The sequence below is a fragment of the Astyanax mexicanus genome, chromosome 2 (assembly GCF_023375975.1).
Source record: "Astyanax mexicanus isolate ESR-SI-001 chromosome 2, AstMex3_surface, whole genome shotgun sequence".
Lineage (NCBI taxonomy): Eukaryota > Metazoa > Chordata > Actinopteri > Characiformes > Acestrorhamphidae > Astyanax > Astyanax mexicanus.
In genome coordinates this window covers 48014750-48033344 of record NC_064409.1, presented here as the reverse complement: position 1 = coordinate 48033344, position 18595 = coordinate 48014750, and the positions used below count along the sequence as shown (strand labels likewise).

Sequence of the window (18595 nt, the reverse complement as noted above, 5' to 3'; positions counted from 1 at the left end):
ACATACACTACACATTATATTGTCGAAAGTATCCACTCACCTGCATTGTGTTTGGGGATGTAAGGCTTGGATGAAACTTTTCAGCCATGTACTCTATAGTTCTTCAGCTACTCTGAAGCCACATGAAGTTTGGAGGTCTGTAGTGAAAAAGTTGACCTGTGTGTGCTATGTGCCCGCTGTCATTTTTTGAGTCGCTTTTATTCCTGGTGGCTTTCACTTCATTATAATATCACTGACAGTGGACTGTGGAACATTTCACAGGTTGCATGCTATCACAGCATCCTGCTGGAATTCACTGAGCTCCTGAGACTGACTCATTCTTTCACTAATGTTTGTAGAAACAGTGTGCATGACTAGATGTTTGCTTTTATACACCTACTGTATGACCATGGAAGTGATCAGAACCTGGGTTCAATGATTTGGATGGGCGAGTGAATACTTTTGACAGTGAAGTGTTAATCAGGTATAAATGGGTTAAGCAAGAGCCTTGGTGAATGACTTTAGAGACAAAATAAATTATTGTACTCCTATTTTAAGCACTTGAGTACATTAAAATGCAAATATTTTTTGTACTTTTACCTAAGAAGAAGTCTAAAAGGAGGACTACTACTTTGTTTTTAAGCTCTTTTCTCTATTTTGGTCATAATGTTACTTTCCTTCACACTGTGAACATGATGTGGAAGTTTAATATAAATTGTGCATGCCTTGTCCGCTGTAAATTTTCATTTTAGTACATTAGTACAATGTACACACACTTTTGACTAAATAACCTTATGTTTTACAGTTTAAGCCAGGCAGTTTTCTAACTCCTTTAAGCTAAAATATTGCTTTTACAGTGCAGTATTGTTAATGCATTATTGTTCAAGTGTTTAGCACTATACATGTGTTTATATTTGGACCTAGTTGGGCTTCCCAAACAGGCTTCATTATTACAGCCCACCTTAATCTCACACGGGTCCAGTATGTGCTCCACCCCTGCTGGTCCAATCAGTGACCCTTGTGGGGCCCATTACTGACAACCATATGCAGTTATAACATGGAACCTGTGCCCTCTACGCAGGTCCCACTTGGGTATGTTATCTGGGTTCATCCCACCTTGTCCTGTGTGTGTGTGTGTGTTAGAGTGTGTTTTTTTCTGTTGGTGCTCTAGCTGCTCTGTCTGCAGGCTCATTTGTTTGATTCTGTTGTTTATTTCAGAGGGATGAGTCTAGACGAGGACACACGTTGGCTCGAGTGGGTCACCAAGCAGTTTGAGAGCATTGCGGGTGAAGACAAGGAGATAGATCTGGACGAGTTCAAAACAGCTCTCAAAGTGAAGGAGGTGAGAGCTGAAAATCCATGTATAAAACTTAAGCTAAAGACAAAACAAACAATGAGAGAAATTAAAGAATGTTCAATGGGCGTTAAAGTGCTTAAGGTTCTAATACTAAAAAAGCTAACATTTTATTAATTATTTATTTATGTATACTGCCCATAAGCACTGGTTACATTGTTTTATTTATATGTTATGGAACTGAAACAGTACAGGGAGGCCTGTAGGGAAGTTAGGGTACCCTCTGCAAGTGGTGCCAGTTAAGCCATTAAGTCCACCCAAAAGCCTATTCACTGGATGTCACATTGGGGAGTGTGTGTGTGTGGGGGAGGGGAGGGGTTACAGTTGCTTTACTGCACATCGTTAAGGAATAGATATGGTCTCTAAAGGAAGGGCATTTTTCAGTAAAAATTGTACTCTTCTAACTCCCTCAATGGAGTGATTCTTCCCCATTCAGGTATTTACATATTTTATTTTACATCCCTTCACTGCCCCTCTCCACCCTGTAAATCTATCTCTTATTTCTCTCCTTCCTGTGTCCACTTATCAGAGAGGGGAGACTGGATTCACACTACAAACAAAAGCTGGCCTAACTAAAAAAAAAAGAGCCCAAAAGTTCTCTTTCTTCTGTCTCCTCTTAAAAAAATAATGATAATACATTTTGTTTATATAGCGCTTTTTAAAATGCTTTTCAAAGACACTCTTCAATATAATCGCAAGCTCATAGCATCTTCCAAACTAGCAAAACACAGGGTAGGACATCCACAACAAACATTTAAAAGGGAGAACAAAGACAACAATATACTAAAATGTACACAAAACTAAATCAAAAATGTGTGTGACTTATCAACTGTAGTTGGTTTCAAAGACGTTGCTTTAGAGGAGAATAAGACTAAAAAACAGTGTGAGTCAACATGTGATATTCTAAAAACAATATTTAAAAAATATTCTTGACAAATAAAAGAGAACTGTGACAGTGAAAGGACCCTCTTATGCAGTTTTATTAAGATTCACAGATGTTATTATTTTTATTTGGGATTTGTACTCTTTATGAGGGCATTGGGATCCTTTATTATGATAGCACAGCTGTGAACAATCCTGCAGTTTAAAAATACACCAAGGATCTGGTGACAGCTTGACAGGTTGACACGCCCACACTAAAATATAATACACCTAGTGCTGGATGATTTTTACAATTAATTCCGTTCAGTTTTAATGTGATTCTCAAACTGGAGTAATCACAATTTTACATACAGACATTTTATCTTTTTATTCTAAAATAGCTGAACATTTCTGAAGTGTTTATCCCTCGTATCTTGGTTACTGGCGCCTCCCACAGACTTACATGCGCATTTTCTCCAGGGAGAATCCGTGATTTATTGCGGAAAACAATAATAATCTCTCCTTCAAAGTTTCTTATGAGACTCGTTTAGTGCATTATTTCTCAATTTTTGGTCACAAACCCGCGTTTTGAAGTATAATTCAGCGTCTGTCAGTGTGAGTAACTCCACAGTTGTGTGCGCACATGAGGTCAGCGAATAATCTAAATGCATGGGCTTGTAAACAATGTTTTAAATCACTGATTAACCCTGAACACCAAACACCAATATTTTTTTAACCATTTCTCTTTCATCTGTAGATTTTTTTTGTAGGGAGGAAAATAATCGATTATAATCGAAAATTAGATTTTTGTGAAACAATCGAAGATTAATACACAATATAAAATCTAAACAAATAGAGCTAAACAATGTAGTCCATCACATTGAATAACAGGCTTAAATTGCCTGGTGAGCTTTCGTTATAAAAAAATCCAATTTTTTGCCATTTATTTCTTGTTTATTCTGTTTTCTCACATAAAAACATTTGAGATTTGATTTGTTACTTTATATATTAAAGTCTTTGTTTATAATATTATGAAACCATCTTCTTTCATTGAGTTATAGACTTGAATAAGGAATATGAACAAGGATGAACTGTGTTCTGTTTTGTATATCAAAACAAATATTTGAAATTAAAAACTGAACTCTGAATAACAACACTTCTCTTCTTTGTTTCAGTCATTCTTTGCAGAACGCTTCTTTACTCTGTTTGACTCGGATGGCAGTAACTCTATCAGTCTGGATGAGCTTCTGAAGGCTCTGAACCTCCTCATCCACGGCAGTGAGACAGACAAACTGCGCTTTCTCTTCCAGGTCTATGATGTAGACGGTCAGTTTTCACATAGCCTATAATACAGCAAACACAGTGCTAAAGACAGAAGTGTATTCTATAGAATGTTGCATTTCCTCAGTGAACAAAGTGTCAAACACCCTATTAGGTTGGAATTAGCTTTAAATGGGAGGGTGGAATAATTTACTACAGGACATCTGTGACATACAGTATATGCATATGAAATAAAAAATTCCCCACCACCCCATATAAAACTAACCCTGTCCAAATATGGCTATAGACTTGCCATCAAACTGCCAGCACTCAAGAGGACAAGGGTTCAAAATTGGCTCACTCCTTCTGGGTGGGTAGATGGCGCTCTCTCTCCACATCACTCCTAGGGTGATGTCCAGAGCACAGTGCATCTGTGAGCTGATGTACCGGAACCGAGTCGCTGCGCTTTCCTGCAAGCGCATTGGCTGCTCAGCAATGCTGCATCAGCAGCAGCTTGAAAAGAAGCGGTGGCTGACATCACATGTAGCAGAGTTAGTCTTCACCCTCCTGGTGTGTTGGGGCATCACTAGTGATAGGGGGAGTCCTATAAGTGGGTTGGGTAATTGGCCGTGTAATTTGGAGAGGAAAAAAAAGGGGAAAATTAGAAATAAAATTATAAAAAAATATAAGGATATAGACTGTTTCTGTTCTTTCTATACCTATATAACTTTTAATCTTTATCCCATCCAGTGAACATTCACCTGTCTACCTATTTATCCTTGGAGCTTATTGTAAAAATGTATTTTGTTAACTGTGATGTTACAGGTAGTGGTTCTATAGATCCTGATGAGTTGCGGACTGTGCTGAAATCATGCCTGAAGGAGAGCGCCATCTCCTTGCCTGAGGAGAAACTAGACGACCTGACGCTGGCCCTGTTCGAGTCAGCTGATAAAGACAACAGTGGCTCTATCACATTTGAGGAACTGAAGGCAGAGCTGGAGACGTTCCCTGAGGTCATGGAGAATCTCACTATCAGGTAGAAGCTTAGAAAGGCTTTCAATAGGATTCAACATGATTGGTATTCCCAAAGTATTGGACATGAACTAGTATCATGACATATTCCATGAAAAATGCAGCATTGACCTGCGCAATATGTATGTGGGACCTCATTGAATGTGAATGTAAGTTCTGACAGAATTTCTTGTCTGTGCACATGGACAATTCTAGCCAGATGCCACCAGTCACAATCACTGCAAAGCAAGAAATAGTAAATGCCTGCACAACTTAGAAAACTTAATGTTCCCTCCATCTGCCACCAATGTTCCAGCCATCAGGCCTTACTCAAACTTGAACTAATAATCAATTAGTGCCTTGCTATGGGGGGGCTCTGAGTGGTCCAGTGAGTTAAGCGCTGCCACTATAATCAGGAGATCTTGAGGGTGCACAAGGTGTCTGTGAGCTGATGTATAGGAACCGTGATGCTACTGGGCAATGCTGCATCAGCAGCAGTTCAAAAAGAGGCGGTGACTTCACATGTATTGGAGGAGGCATGTGCTAGTCCTCAACCTTCTGGTGTTGGGGCATGACTAGTGATAGGAGGAGTCCTAATGAGTGGGTTGGGTAAATGGCCATCTTAACTGTGGAGAAAATGGGAAAAAAATTTAAAACAACGTTGCTATGATACGCTGACCAGTGTTCAAGTTCACTCACAAGATAACACCTCACAACTTTTACTATTAAGGTTGGGCTTTTCCAAGCCATCCCCTGAGGTAACACTTCATGATATATTTAGAGTACATACTGCTACCACACGACTTTCTGCCAATAACCTCTTAAAGTCTAAGGAATTAATTCCCATGTTTCCATCATTTACTCTCATACCTACATAATGTACATTTGAATTTCAATCCTGAGATAATATAATAAGAATTTGTAATCAATAATTTATTTATTTAAAAGATTTAAAGGGATATGTTTATGAAATGCATTTTTTACCATTGTTGTGGTTCCTCAGTGCTGCTAACTGGTTAAAACCTCCTGATCTGGATCAGAAGAAGCGTCCGACGCCGCGCTACCTGACCCGCACATACTGGCACAACAACAGCCGAAAGCTGCTCTTCCTCTGCCTGTATTCGGTTCTCAACCTGCTCCTCTTCATTATGAATATGATGCAGTACGCGTATGGTGGGCCCTGGTTAATGCTGGCAAAAGGATGTGGGATATGTCTCAACCTTAACTGTACATTTATTATGGTGAGCATGTGTGTACCTGTTCCTGGAAAGTAGAATGAACGTTTTCCACTTTATACAGACTATTCAGTCTTACTGAACAGGAAAGCATTTTTGTATGCACTGATCTTGTTTGCAGGTGCTTATGTTACGGCGCTGTCTCACCTGGTTAAGAGCCACCTGGATAGTGAGAATTTTACCTCTGGATCAAAACATCCTGCTGCACCAGATGGTGGGATACGCTATCGTCATCTTCACCGTGGCGCACACGATGGCGCACGTCATGAACTTTAGTATGTCTGAACTATCAGTTTGTAGAGTTGCTTACTCAATCAGTCATCCTCCTAAAACCAAAACCTAAAAACTAAATCTCAACATTGAAACAGATATAGGAAAAAAACAAACGTATATTTCCATTGTTTCCATGTGTAATTTATAGTAACTAAATTCTTCAAGGGTTGTTTAGTAACGGAAATCCCGTTAAATGCTTAAATTGTTTTTTGATTACTTATCTCTGATTCGTGCTAATTGTAGCCTATAGATTACAATGACAAAATGTAGACTAGCCACATTCTTTATTGACATATCATGAATTAATCACTACACAAATACTAGGTATTATGTATTTACTGATGTCAGTTTCACAGAATTTGGCAATTAGTGTTTTTCACCATGGGTTTACCCAGAGACTGTAAAAAAGATGGACGCCGTGTCGCCGTTCCCATTCATTTAATGAAAATGAAGTCAAAATCTTCCTCCATGTTGGCGATCCTGAGACCCGAGTCTGCGCAGTAGAGACCAGAGGAGGGGGAAAGACTGTGGAGAGACAGCCTACTCATTTAAATAACCCCGCCCCTGAGGGCTGCCTCCACAGAGCTACACAGTAGCTCACAGGCTGTGGAGCGGAGCTGAAGATCTGTTATTTGTCCAACCCATACAGTCATGGTTTCACCCCGGCTTGGTGTAACCCAGCCCTTTTACAATAACCACACCTTTTTGAATAGAGCTGAATAACGTTTTAAAAACTAATTCTGTGTGGATAAAAATATAATATATAATATAATATAAGCAGAGGTTACACTAGCTGTTGCATTTAAATAATGGAGGTAGAATTACAGTATATTGGGAAAAAAACGTGATTGAAAGTTGTCTGTTTTGCCATTGTAACCATATGGGGATGGGTGGGGTTACACAGCTTTCTGCATCCGAACAGCAGGGGGCGCCCGACCTGTGGTGGCTTCACTTTTGAGAGACGATGCTCTGTCCAGCAATACACAGTCTATGTGTTTACCATGTTCATTTGATTAGTGCCACCACAAGTATTGAAGCAGTAACTTTAGTAAGTTAAAATGGGGGCAAATCCTAGGGAGCATAGAAACTCTATATTTGAAAATAAGAATACTTTCGATATTTTTAGCATGTATTAATAATGTATGGCAAAAAATATATATTTCTGTATCCCAATATCAATATTTTGTCCCATCCCTAATGCACACCTCCTAAACACAGCCCACCTTGGCTTCACAGCACTTGATGGGTGGAGTTAATCACTTAACAGAGCTTGAGGAATATTGCTACCTTTTTAAAAATACATAACTGAAATACTGAAGAAATAAACAACATTTTTTCTTAAAATAAAATCACAGCAGTACCCCTGTAAAATATTGTAATAGTGTGATTAATTAGGTTGTTGTGCTCTGTTTTCTCCCAGTTACTCTGACTCAGGCAGATGATAGTTATCAGCTATGGGAATATCTCTTGACCACTCGTCCTGGTATTGGCTGGGTTAAGGGCACGGCCTCGATCACAGGGGTCGTGCTCCAGGTCCTCATCTGTCTAATGGTGGTCTGCTCCAGCACCTTTGTCAGACGCAGTGGCCATTTTGAGGTAAAACAGAAAAGTGATTTATTCTGATAAAATGATGATCAGTGTCACCAGCTATTAAATTAAAACTGATTAGGTTTTTAATAACCTTATTGAAATGAAACATTATAAAAGTTCTAAAAATATATATTCACTAAATAAACCATTGCCCTGTTATATGTTTGTGGAAATTACATTGGAAAAAATTCTGATGTTACAAAATGAACTTAAGAACTGCAATTATTGCTGTTCAATAGGCAATATACAGGGGTTGGACAATGCAACTGAAACATCTGTAATTTTAGTGTGGGAGGTTTCATGGCTAAATTGGAGCAGCCTGGTGGCCAATCTTCATTAATTGCACATTGCACCATTAAGAGCAGAGTGTAAAGGTTCAATTAGCAGGGTAAGAGCACCGTTTATGGAGAGTTCAAAATAGGACATTGTTGGTGCACGTCTTGCTGGCGTATCTGTGGCCAAGACAGCAAGTCTTTGTGATGTATCAAGAGCCACGGTATCCAGGGTAATGTCAGCATACCACCAAGAAGGACGAACCACATCCAACAGGATTAACTGTGGACGCAAGAGGGAGTTGTCTGAAAGGGATGTTCGGGTGCTAACCCGGATTGTATCCAAAAAAAATTAAACCACGGCTGCCCAAATCACGGCAGAATTCAATGTGCACCCCAACTCTCCTGTTTCCACCAGAACTGTCCTTCAGGACAATAAATTATTGTGGTCTAAAACCAGGTGTTTCATTTTCATTGTCCAACCCCTGTATATATCAACTATTGTAATTCCCATAATTTGTTAATTAAAAGCTTCAGACATGGCACAGTCTCATGTTTTGTACAATAGTGATTGATAACAGATAATGTTTTCTGCCTGTTTAGGTATTCTACTGGTCCCATCTCTTGTACATCTGGGTGTGGGTACTCCTCATCGTCCACTGTGCCAACTTCTGGAAGTGGTTTGTAGCACCTGGTGTAATATTCTTTGTGGAGAAGTTAGTTGGCATTGCAGTGTCTCGTATGGGTGGCCTGTACATCGTTGAAGTCAACTTGCTGCCATCTAAGGTACAGTCAAACTGTCAAATGCCTTTATTTGTTAGTTTATTGCAGTTTCTTTATAGTGCATGCTCAAATATATGGCATTGTTTTAAAACTGCTGCTAACTTTTGAAAGGCGGTAAGAATAGCCAAAAAACATATACTGAAATTTTATTAATGAAAAGTGAACTGCTCTTTATATTTATTATATTTTCTTTTCAATTACATAGAATTGCCTCAAAATTACAACAATATTTTTATCAGCTTTGGATTTTAAAACAAACAGTGACTGTGAGGTTAAAGTACACAGTGTCGCTGTTTTGTTTCAGATCCAGTTTGCTGGAGTTGAATAAAGAAAATAGTATTTATCACACAGTTATTGTATGTTTATTGTTTAACACTTAAGGTGACTCATCTGGTGATCAAGCGGCCGCCTTTCTTCCAATTTAAACCCGGAGACTACGTCTACATCAACATACCCGTCATAGCCAAGTATGAGTGGCACCCCTTCACTATCAGCAGCGCCCCTGAACAACAAGGTACACCTAACGCACTGATCCCTAATCTTAACCCCTAACTTTACTATAATAATATGAGTAATATACTGTAAATAAATCCTATGTTTTAATACAGGTTGTTCTGATTATTCAAACCTGCAACAAGAGTTTCTATTGTGTAATTTTAGTTGATCAAAACTACAGTGCTACACAAGGACATGTACTGTATATATTTTGAGAGGCTGTTGCTTAAATCTTATTTACAGAGAGCTGATTTAGTTGCAGGTTTTTATTCTTAAAATCAGTAGAACATTAGATTTTCCTTTGTTTAATTAATTGTTAGTCTTCAGATAATTGATGATGTGGTATTGATTGGCTTGAATAAGAACCTGCATCTTCACCAGCTGTTTGTGGATAAAATTAGACATCCTCCTCTAACCTAAATGTATTCTGTTTTGATTTTAATTTAATTTTGTTCTATCTTTAACAAGTATGGGATACTTTCATTTATAAAGTGACAACAATATCTATCTATATCAATATGTGTCTTTATGTCTGTCTGTTTAATTGTATATACAGCTTTGTGCACGTACTGCACATTTTTGCTATCTTCTGTAAACAAGATTTTATACTACATTAGTGAAGTTCTGAATATGAATATTATTATCTAATAAGTCAGTATCTATTTCCAAAGATTCCATGTGGCTTCATGTGCGCTCAATGGGCCAGTGGACAAATCGTCTGTTTGAGTACTTTAGACAGTCAGATAGCCAAGCCATGAGTAACAAAAGGCTTACAGCCAGCCTGAGGAACCGACGCCATGAGACAAGAAACCAGGCAAGTAAAAACATGTTTCAGAAAAATAGCTTTGCATGTCTAAATTTTAATGTGATTATTCTTCTTAAAACACAGATTTAACAGTAATATTTATGTCCTTTACAGGAGGATCTGTTTAAAAACATGAATGACAATGGAACTGTAGCATCGAATGAGGACGTTGCTGTTGAGCTGACTCTGTATCGGGTGAATAGAGCACGCTGTGCTTCTGAGAAGCCTCACGTAGACCCCACAGTGCAGGCAGAACTGGGAGAGGCTCCTTCAGCTACTAGAGAGGTCAGTTGTGCGTCTGTATGGGGGATTACAATAGCCTGCACCCCACAACTCAAACAGGGGCTGTTGGTAAAATCTTCCACATTTGCAATATAACAAGATATCACTATCACCACAAAGACATAACATTATTGCATTAATAATTTATTATTTTTACACCAAAATACTATAAAAAATTAATAAACCATTAACCATTATAATCTTTGGTCTTTCAGATCTGTGCCAAACTGAGTGAGAATCACAGGTATTGCAACATCAAAGTGAGTAATGACCTAGTTACCATATCACTGCTGTCATGTAATACCAATAGCATGCCAAATATTATGGGATGGCAGAACATAAAGTGTAACCAGAATGGACAGTGTGTGAACAAACAACAAGACAAAAGTACAAATGCTTTATCAAAAAAGTGACTTAAGCAGACGTTGAAGTGTTCTTTAAGCAACACACACTTAAGTAGAAGTACTAAAGTATTGAACATTTTCTGCACTTAAGTATTGCAAGTAGTTTATTGTAAAATGTAGTACTCAAGTACTGAAAGTAAAAGTACAAGTATTATGTAACAGCAGTTAAAAGTATAAACATCATATTGTTGTAATTATTTTAAATGTTTAGGCTGAAGGACACTCACAGTTCCTTTGGCTGTAACAGATGTTACAGCAAGACATTAGGATATTTTAACCAATTCAGTAAAATCAATGAAAGCTGTCAAAGGCAACATATAAGTGTTTTGTATTTAAAAACAAGTGATTAGAGCTCCTTAAAACACTGAGCTTAGCTCTTTAAAAACAAAAACAGATCAGCTATGTCCCTTCCCCCTTTAAAGCATCCCTCGCTTCACTTTCCCACTCCCACAAATATAAACATGGACCCTAATGTAGGGCTAGCGACGCCCCTGGTAACGAGTTACAATGCAGCACAAAAAATTTATGGCACTATAAGGTGCACTTAAAATCCTTTCATTTCCCAATATCAGTCAGTGCGCCTTATAATCCGGTGTGCCTTAGGCATGAATTCTACCAGTCAGGTTGTGCTAGCTCTTTCGACGTTCAGAGCATTTATTAGCGCTAAGGCTGCTAAACGTGGCTAGTGCTGCTGCTAACCACACTGTTGCACATATCTAAGCTTACTGTAAACAAACAGAAGTGCTTTACTCACCCAAATAAACAGTTTTCAGGAGAGAAATCTGTGTAGATCAACATCCAGCGCTCGTTTAACTTTAAAATAAAATGTTTACCGCTTAAAATGCGGTTTATAATCCAGTGCGCCTTATAAAATACGGTTTTGTAACAATTAAATACATTTTGATAAATTGTTCTGTTGCTGTGTGCCACAGTGTTATGTTGATGGACCCTATGGCACCCCCACCCGGCAAATCTTTGCCTCAGAGCATGCTGTGTTAATTGGGGCTGGTATTGGCATCACACCCTTTGCGTCTATTCTTCAGAGCATTATGTACCGGTAAGATTCTGCAGCACAGCAGTCATATTTCAAATATCAAGAATTTTGCTGATAATTATGTTGATAATAGGATGCCAACAGAGCCAGATTCCACATTTTCAAACCAGTTGTGTCTGTACTGTTTTAGTTATCGAATGAGGAAGCAGAACTGTCCCAACTGTAACTACTCATGGTGTGAGACTATCAAGGACAATGAGATGAAACTGAGGAAGGTAGGCATAGAGGATAATTCTGCTAAATGTATCTGTATAGAGTAAAGTGGAATTGACACAGTCCGACTACAGATGTCAGTTAATATCTCTGCTCTCCACAGGTGGATTTCATTTGGATAAACCGGGATCAAAAATCCTTTGAGTGGTTTGTCAGCCTGCTGACTAAGCTGGAGATGGACCAGGCAGATGAGGAGCCTGAGGGTAAGAGACACAGAGATTGAAAGAGAAAGAGAGAAAGAGAATTTGTTAAGACAATTTTGTCAAAGAATTTGATTTGGATTTGAGTTGGTTTGTTTCTATGCAGGTCGTTTTTTGGAGATGCACATGTACATGACTTCAGCTCTTAGCAAGAATGACATGAAGGCTATCGGGCTGCAGATGGCACTGGACCTGCTGGCAAAGAAAGAGAAGAGAGACTCCATTACAGGTCTCCGTACACGCACCCAGCCAGGAAGACCAGACTGGGGCAAGGTCTGTGGCAAGCTGTCTACTTCACTGGGTCTACTTTAGAATCAATGCCATCCATTATACATTCTTCATTAGTCTGCAGTATGTAATACATTTTCCCACAATGGTTGAGCAATATGAACCTAAAATGATTCAGATTTTGTGATAACATTATTTTTGGTGATATAATGAAAACAATGGCAAAAACAATTATTAATATTTTAGTAATTTCAAGAATAGACTACTTCTACAAAATACATGTAAAATTGTATTTAGTGTAAATTTATTAACTATTTAGTTTATTAACAGCTTAATCTGTTGTCTGTTGTCAATTTTATAAACAACAGTAACATACAAATACATAATATAACATAAAAATCTAACAAAACCTTAAGTGCAAAAATATTGCAGTCTATATTTGTAAACTGCAAACACAGACAGTTATAGAAAAATATCCTTAAAGCTTCATAGTAAGTAATAGACTTACTGTGTAACAATATATTTTTAACAGTATGATATGGCACACTCAATAGCATAATCTGAAATTGACTGTATTTTGTGGAATGTGCTCTAGGTGTTCAAGAAGGTGTCTGAAGAAAAAAAAGGAAAAGTCCATGTGTTCTACTGCGGCTCCCCAGCACTCGCTAAGGTCATCAAGGCTCAGAGTGAGAAATTCGGATTCAATTTCTACAAGGAGAACTTCTGAGACTTTTCACACCAATTCACACAGGCTATGTTCACATTACCAGGCTGATAAGATTGTTTGCATTTATGTCACATGATTACATTCAGAGTTGTGTGCACATGTCAAATATGACATCAGTCACTTTCATTTGTGGTTCTCAATCAGATACATGTTTGTGGGCATGAATGTGAATGGTCAGATAGGATTTCATGTGCCTTTTTTACCACCAGCAGCAAGATAGATAAATCCGGTATGAGGAAAAATTGCATTTTATGAGGCTTATAATGTAAATGTAGGCATTTATGTAGGGGCTTTTTATTACTGTGCCCCTCTGGCATAAACCAATGCTTGTTGACCTACTCGCCTCAAAGTTTAATCTGACTTTACACTGTGACATTTTCTTTTTTAAACTTCATGTATTTGCCTTTGCACTTTCTGTCTCATTTTGGACATAACACCACACCTTCTGATTATCACTATAGACACTCATGATAGGATTTGGATTCAGCAACTTAGAGTAGCTTGTCATTTAGTACTAGTATACCATACCATGTGACTGTGTATAAATAATGAGCGTGATCATTATTTGTGCAATGTGATCGGGTTGTTTGAAGCATCATAGTTTCATGTATATGCATTGTCTGAGTCCAGTTACAAAATAGAGGCCATGTGTTATAATGTCAAGTGTTATTGTGTATATCTTGTGTTATTGTTCATGTTTTTCTTTAATTGATTCCCTTAGAATTTTATATATGTTATATGTTGTGTATTTTGTATGTGAAAATAATTTCTATATTTGTAATATGAAGTATTTCTATAGCCTGTGTACAGAACTGTGAAAAGTCTTAAAGTGGATATTTTGTAAAAAAAAAAAATAATAATAATAATAAAAAATTATATATATATATATATATATATATATATATATATATATATATATATATATATATATATATATATATATATATTATTTATATATTATTCAATCACTTTATTCTGGGAGGCGCTAAAATCTTCTGCTCTGTTGGTTAATATTAAAGTCACCCAAACTATAAAGAAAAGCATGTGCTAAACAAACCAGAATATGTTTTATATTTTAGAGAGCTCCTCTTGCTTAGATGATGGTTCTGCACATATTGGCATTTTCTTAGTCAGCTTTATAAGGTAGTTACCTAGAATGGCTCTCAGTTTACAGCTGTGCCTTTTTAAAAGTTAATTACTTCAATTGTTTCTCTCTTAATGTGTTTAAGAGCATCAGTTGTAAAGTTGTGAAGAGGTAGAATTCGTGTACAGTGAATAAACGTATTTAAGTAATGTCCTAATCCATATTATGGCAAGAAATACTCAACTAAGTATGACTTAAGTATGAATTATGAACAATGAAGGAAAACAAAATAAAGGTGACTGGTACTAATTATATATATATATTAGGGTTAAGTTCACACCTCTGTATACCTCGGTATAAACCCCACGGTTCGATACGTTTTTGCAATATCAGCCAAGGATGGCAAAAGGGCAGTTGCCCAAGCACATTGGGCCATAGCGTCTGCACGTCACTGGTTTATTAACTTCAAAAAACAAATGCATCTTTATTATGGTGAGACAACAGAGAGGTTGCATTTCACACATGGAGAGATCACATGTTTATGCACACAGAGAGCCTTAAACTTCTGATTACAACATTTACATACCTAGCAGCTTAAATTGGAGCCCCCAGTCAAAATATACTATGTAAATGTTAATGGACACAGCATTCAGTTACTTTTTCAGTTACTTTATGTTGCATCAATTGCTGACACAGATGTGCAAATACACAAACAAACACACACAAAAACACACTGTTTGTCTTGTCTTTGTAGAGAAGTACTGCCAATACAATAGGATTCTCTAAAGCAGACAAACATAAACCTGTTGACCACTGAATGGAACTATGTTCTCTGAATTGATGGTGCGTGATTCAATACTTTTGAATGGGAGGAACTAGGGAATTGCCTTTCCTGGAAAGGCAGCATTTAAGGTGGAATAGTAAATTAAAATTAGGGGTCTCATGCAAATGCTTGGGTACCCCTCTTCATAAGACCTATTTACTTGATTGTCTAAGTAAAAGAAAATGAACAAATTCTGGACAGGAAACCTGTTCTGCAAATTTTTGACATAATTTCTATTTATTTTCCGAATTGTTAATACACAATAACCCAACAAATGTCATTACTTTCATACACACCTAATTTAATGTTTTTTTTTTCTAATATGTTAACAAATTAACCTTTGTTTATTTTGTAGACATTATGTGCAAAAATGTGTTGTCTATACAGTATGTGAACTTTTTTATTGAAATGTTATATTTTTAGTGGTCCCACAAGAACACTAATCCTTTTAAATCTGGGCTAAAAATGCTGATCCCGATCCCCAAACATTTCAGTGATCAACTTAATCAATTAATTTAATTAACAATTTAAAACAGAGCCCGGTTTTATTTATTTATATCAAACAAAATCATTTTAGCCTAAAAAGTGCAGGTCACGTGTTGACTCTTTAAAGGGATCCTTGAATCTTTCCATTCTACCTTAAAAGACGCAGCATTTAAGGTGGAATGGTAACTTCAATCTTCATTTTTTTCTCCCGTTTGTCATATCGAAACAACGAATATAGTTAATATAGTTGCTGTTAGGGGTCTTATTCAAACGTTTGGGCACCCCCAAATTCCCTACACAAAAAACATTAATATGAACATGAACATAAATATATAATGTACAAATTATTTTATTTATATTATTTCATATTTTAACCTTTTTTAAACAGATTTTGGACACTTTTTGGATCTAATGTTTTCAATGTAATTACTTTCGGAAACATGTCATTTAATGTTTTTTTCCCTCTAATATGTTAACAAATAAATTGTATTTTTACCTTTTGTTTCTTTTGTTATTTGTACATTGTTTTCATTCTTGATGTGTAATGCTTTGAATGACTTCTCTATATAAAATAATGTACTTAATAAATAAACTAAAGTGATCAATAAAATGTGGTTTGTTTCGAATACGTCTAAATTTATCAGTTTTTCATTTTCTGTATTTAAAAATTACAATTGTGATTTATTGTGTAATTCTATACATCTGTGAAATGTAGGAGAGAGCAGGAAACTGAAAAAGGCCGGCCAAAAGGTTGTGGATTAAGCAGCTGGAAGAGAAATTGAGGAGGGGAAGGAACACATGAATGAAGGTTTAGTTTCTGCAGCCAGCAAGACATGCTGCCCAGAACTACCTTCTGATGGTTAGTACCAAGATGATAAAGCAGATAGGAGCAGAACAGCACAGCCTGGTGGAAAGCAGAGATGTAGAGATTATGGAGGAAGAGTTAGAATGCAGAGATGTAGAAATGACGGATGTAAAGTAAAGGCGTAGAGATGAAGAAGGAAAGGATGGACATGGATGTAAATACTTCACTTAAACAGAAGGTAGTTCTGGGCAGCATGTCTTGCTGGCTAGCTAGTTAAATTAAAGCTAGGCTAGCTAGGTAAATTAAAGCTAGGCTAGCTAGTTAAAGCTAGGCTAGCTAGTTAAAGCTAGGCTAGCTAGTTAAATTAAAGCTAGGCTAGCTAGTTAAATTAAAGCTAGGTTAGCTAGTTAAATTAAAGCTAGGCTAGCTAGTTAATTAAAAGCTAGGCTAGCTGGTTAAATTAAAGCTAGGCTAGATATTTAAATTAAAGCTAGGCTAGCTAGTTAACTTAAAGCTAAGCTACCTAGTTAAATTAAAGCTAGGTTAGCTAGTTTAATTAAAGCTAGGCTAGCTAGTTAAATTAAAGCTAGGTTAGCTAGTTAAAGCTAGGCTAGCTAGTTAAATTAAAGCTAGGCTAGCTAGTCAATTAAAAGCTAGGCTAGCTAGTTAATTAAAAGCTAGGCTAGCTGGTTAAATTAAAGCTAGGCTAGATATTTAAATTAAAGCTAGGCTAGCTAGTTAACTTAAAGCTAAGCTACCTAGTTAAATTAAAGCTAGGTTAGCTAGTTTAATTAAAGCTAGGCTAGCTAGTTAAATTAAAGCTAGGTTAGCTAGTTTAATTAAAGCTAGGCTAGCTAGTTAAATTAAAGATAGGTTAGCTAGTTAAAGCTAAGCTACCTAGTTAAATTAAAGCTAGGTTAGCTAGTTTAATTAAAGCTAGGCTAGCTAGTTAAATTAAAGCTAGGCTAGCTAGTTAAAGCTAGGCTAGCTAGGTAAATTAAAGCTAGGCTAGCTAGTTAAATTAAAGCCAGGCTAGCTAGTTAAATTAAAGCTAGGTTAGCTAGTTAAATTAAAGCTAGGCTAGCTAGTTAATTAAAAGCCAGGCTAGCTGGTTAAATTAAAGCTAGGCTAGATATTTAAATTAAAGCTAGGCTAGCTAGTTAACTTAAAGCTAAGCTACCTAGTTAAATTAAAGCTAGGTTAGCTAGTTTAATTAAAGCTAGGCTAGCTAGTTAAATTAAAGCTAGGCTAGCTAGTTAAATTAAAGCTAGGTTAGCTAGTTTAATTAAAGCTAGGCTAGCTAGTTAAATTAAAGCTAGGCTAGCTAGTTAAATTAAAGCTAGGTTAGCTAGTTTAATTAAAGCTAGGCTAGCTAGTTAAATTAAAGCTAGGTTAGCCAGTTTAATTAAAGCTAGGCTAGCTAGTTAAATTAAAGCTAGGTTAGCTAGTTTAATTAAAGCTAGGCTAGCTAGTTAAATTAAAGCTAGGTTAGCTAGTTAAATTAAAGCAAGGCTAGCTAGTTAAACTAAATAGTTACTGTAACGTTATATAATATATATTATGATATTACACAGCACTGGCCTGGGCATATATATTTTATTATTCTCAATTATATTCTATCATATTACATGGCATATTCTGCAGAATCTATGCCATTTCTGTCCCCAGAAAATAAATATAATGTATTATCTATAAATGTGCAACTTTAAAATACATTTTATTACTAAGCACAGTGTCTTGTGCATTGTCCGGATTGCAAAAGTAAGATCTGTAATTAAAAACATTAATAAAAACTACTTAGAACACTGAAAAAATAGCATTTGTTACCTGTCCCCACTCTTTAACTATAAACTTTATCAATTAATATTATTATGTTTTGTTTTATTTTTATTGTTTTGTGACTCCAAATCCCATTTAAACTTAAAAAAATTGTTTCATTATAAATCTTTTGTTTGGGTTTGGGTCTTCATGAAAAGATAATAAAAATAAAATGCGCATGCATATATAGCAATCATATAATGATTTTGACGTACATATCAATTATTTAAACATGCAGTCAACCATTTCTTTAAAATAAACACTTTTATTTAAGAAAATCAAAGGAAAGTTGTGGACTTGCTTTGAACATGCTTTTTAAAGGACCACTATGTAACAAATTTTCAGTGGTAAATTTTAAAATGATCAGGATGTATCATCAGATATTAAGGAAACATGTTGAGTGAAAGCACTGGCAGCTCTTGTCAGCAGGGATTCAGCAGTACGTTCCTATTTTAAGTTTTCGCTCCGGAGTTTTGTGTCAGTTTTGTCCTCTGACTCCTCCTGCTGCTCCTTCCCCAACACTAACACCACCCAGCGAGGTTGCCAGCACCTA

The 18595-nt window shown here is 36.5% G+C and overlaps 1 protein-coding gene across 1 annotated transcript; it reads left to right on the top strand.

Moving 5' to 3' along the window:
- Positions 1-217: 217 nt before the first annotated feature.
- Positions 218-13854, top strand: nox5 (NADPH oxidase, EF-hand calcium binding domain 5). The gene is made up of 17 exons (XM_049474416.1): positions 218-1071; positions 1198-1321; positions 3370-3520; positions 4280-4490; positions 5469-5706; positions 5822-5975; positions 7394-7569; positions 8439-8621; positions 9000-9132; positions 9785-9927; positions 10033-10203; positions 10416-10460; positions 11537-11661; positions 11789-11873; positions 11975-12074; positions 12178-12344; positions 12895-13854. Exons 1-17 carry the CDS (start codon positions 1037-1039, stop codon positions 13024-13026), a joined length of 2373 nt encoding a protein of 790 aa, XP_049330373.1. The 5' UTR covers positions 218-1036; the 3' UTR covers positions 13027-13854.
- Positions 13855-18595: the final 4741 nt, after the last annotated feature.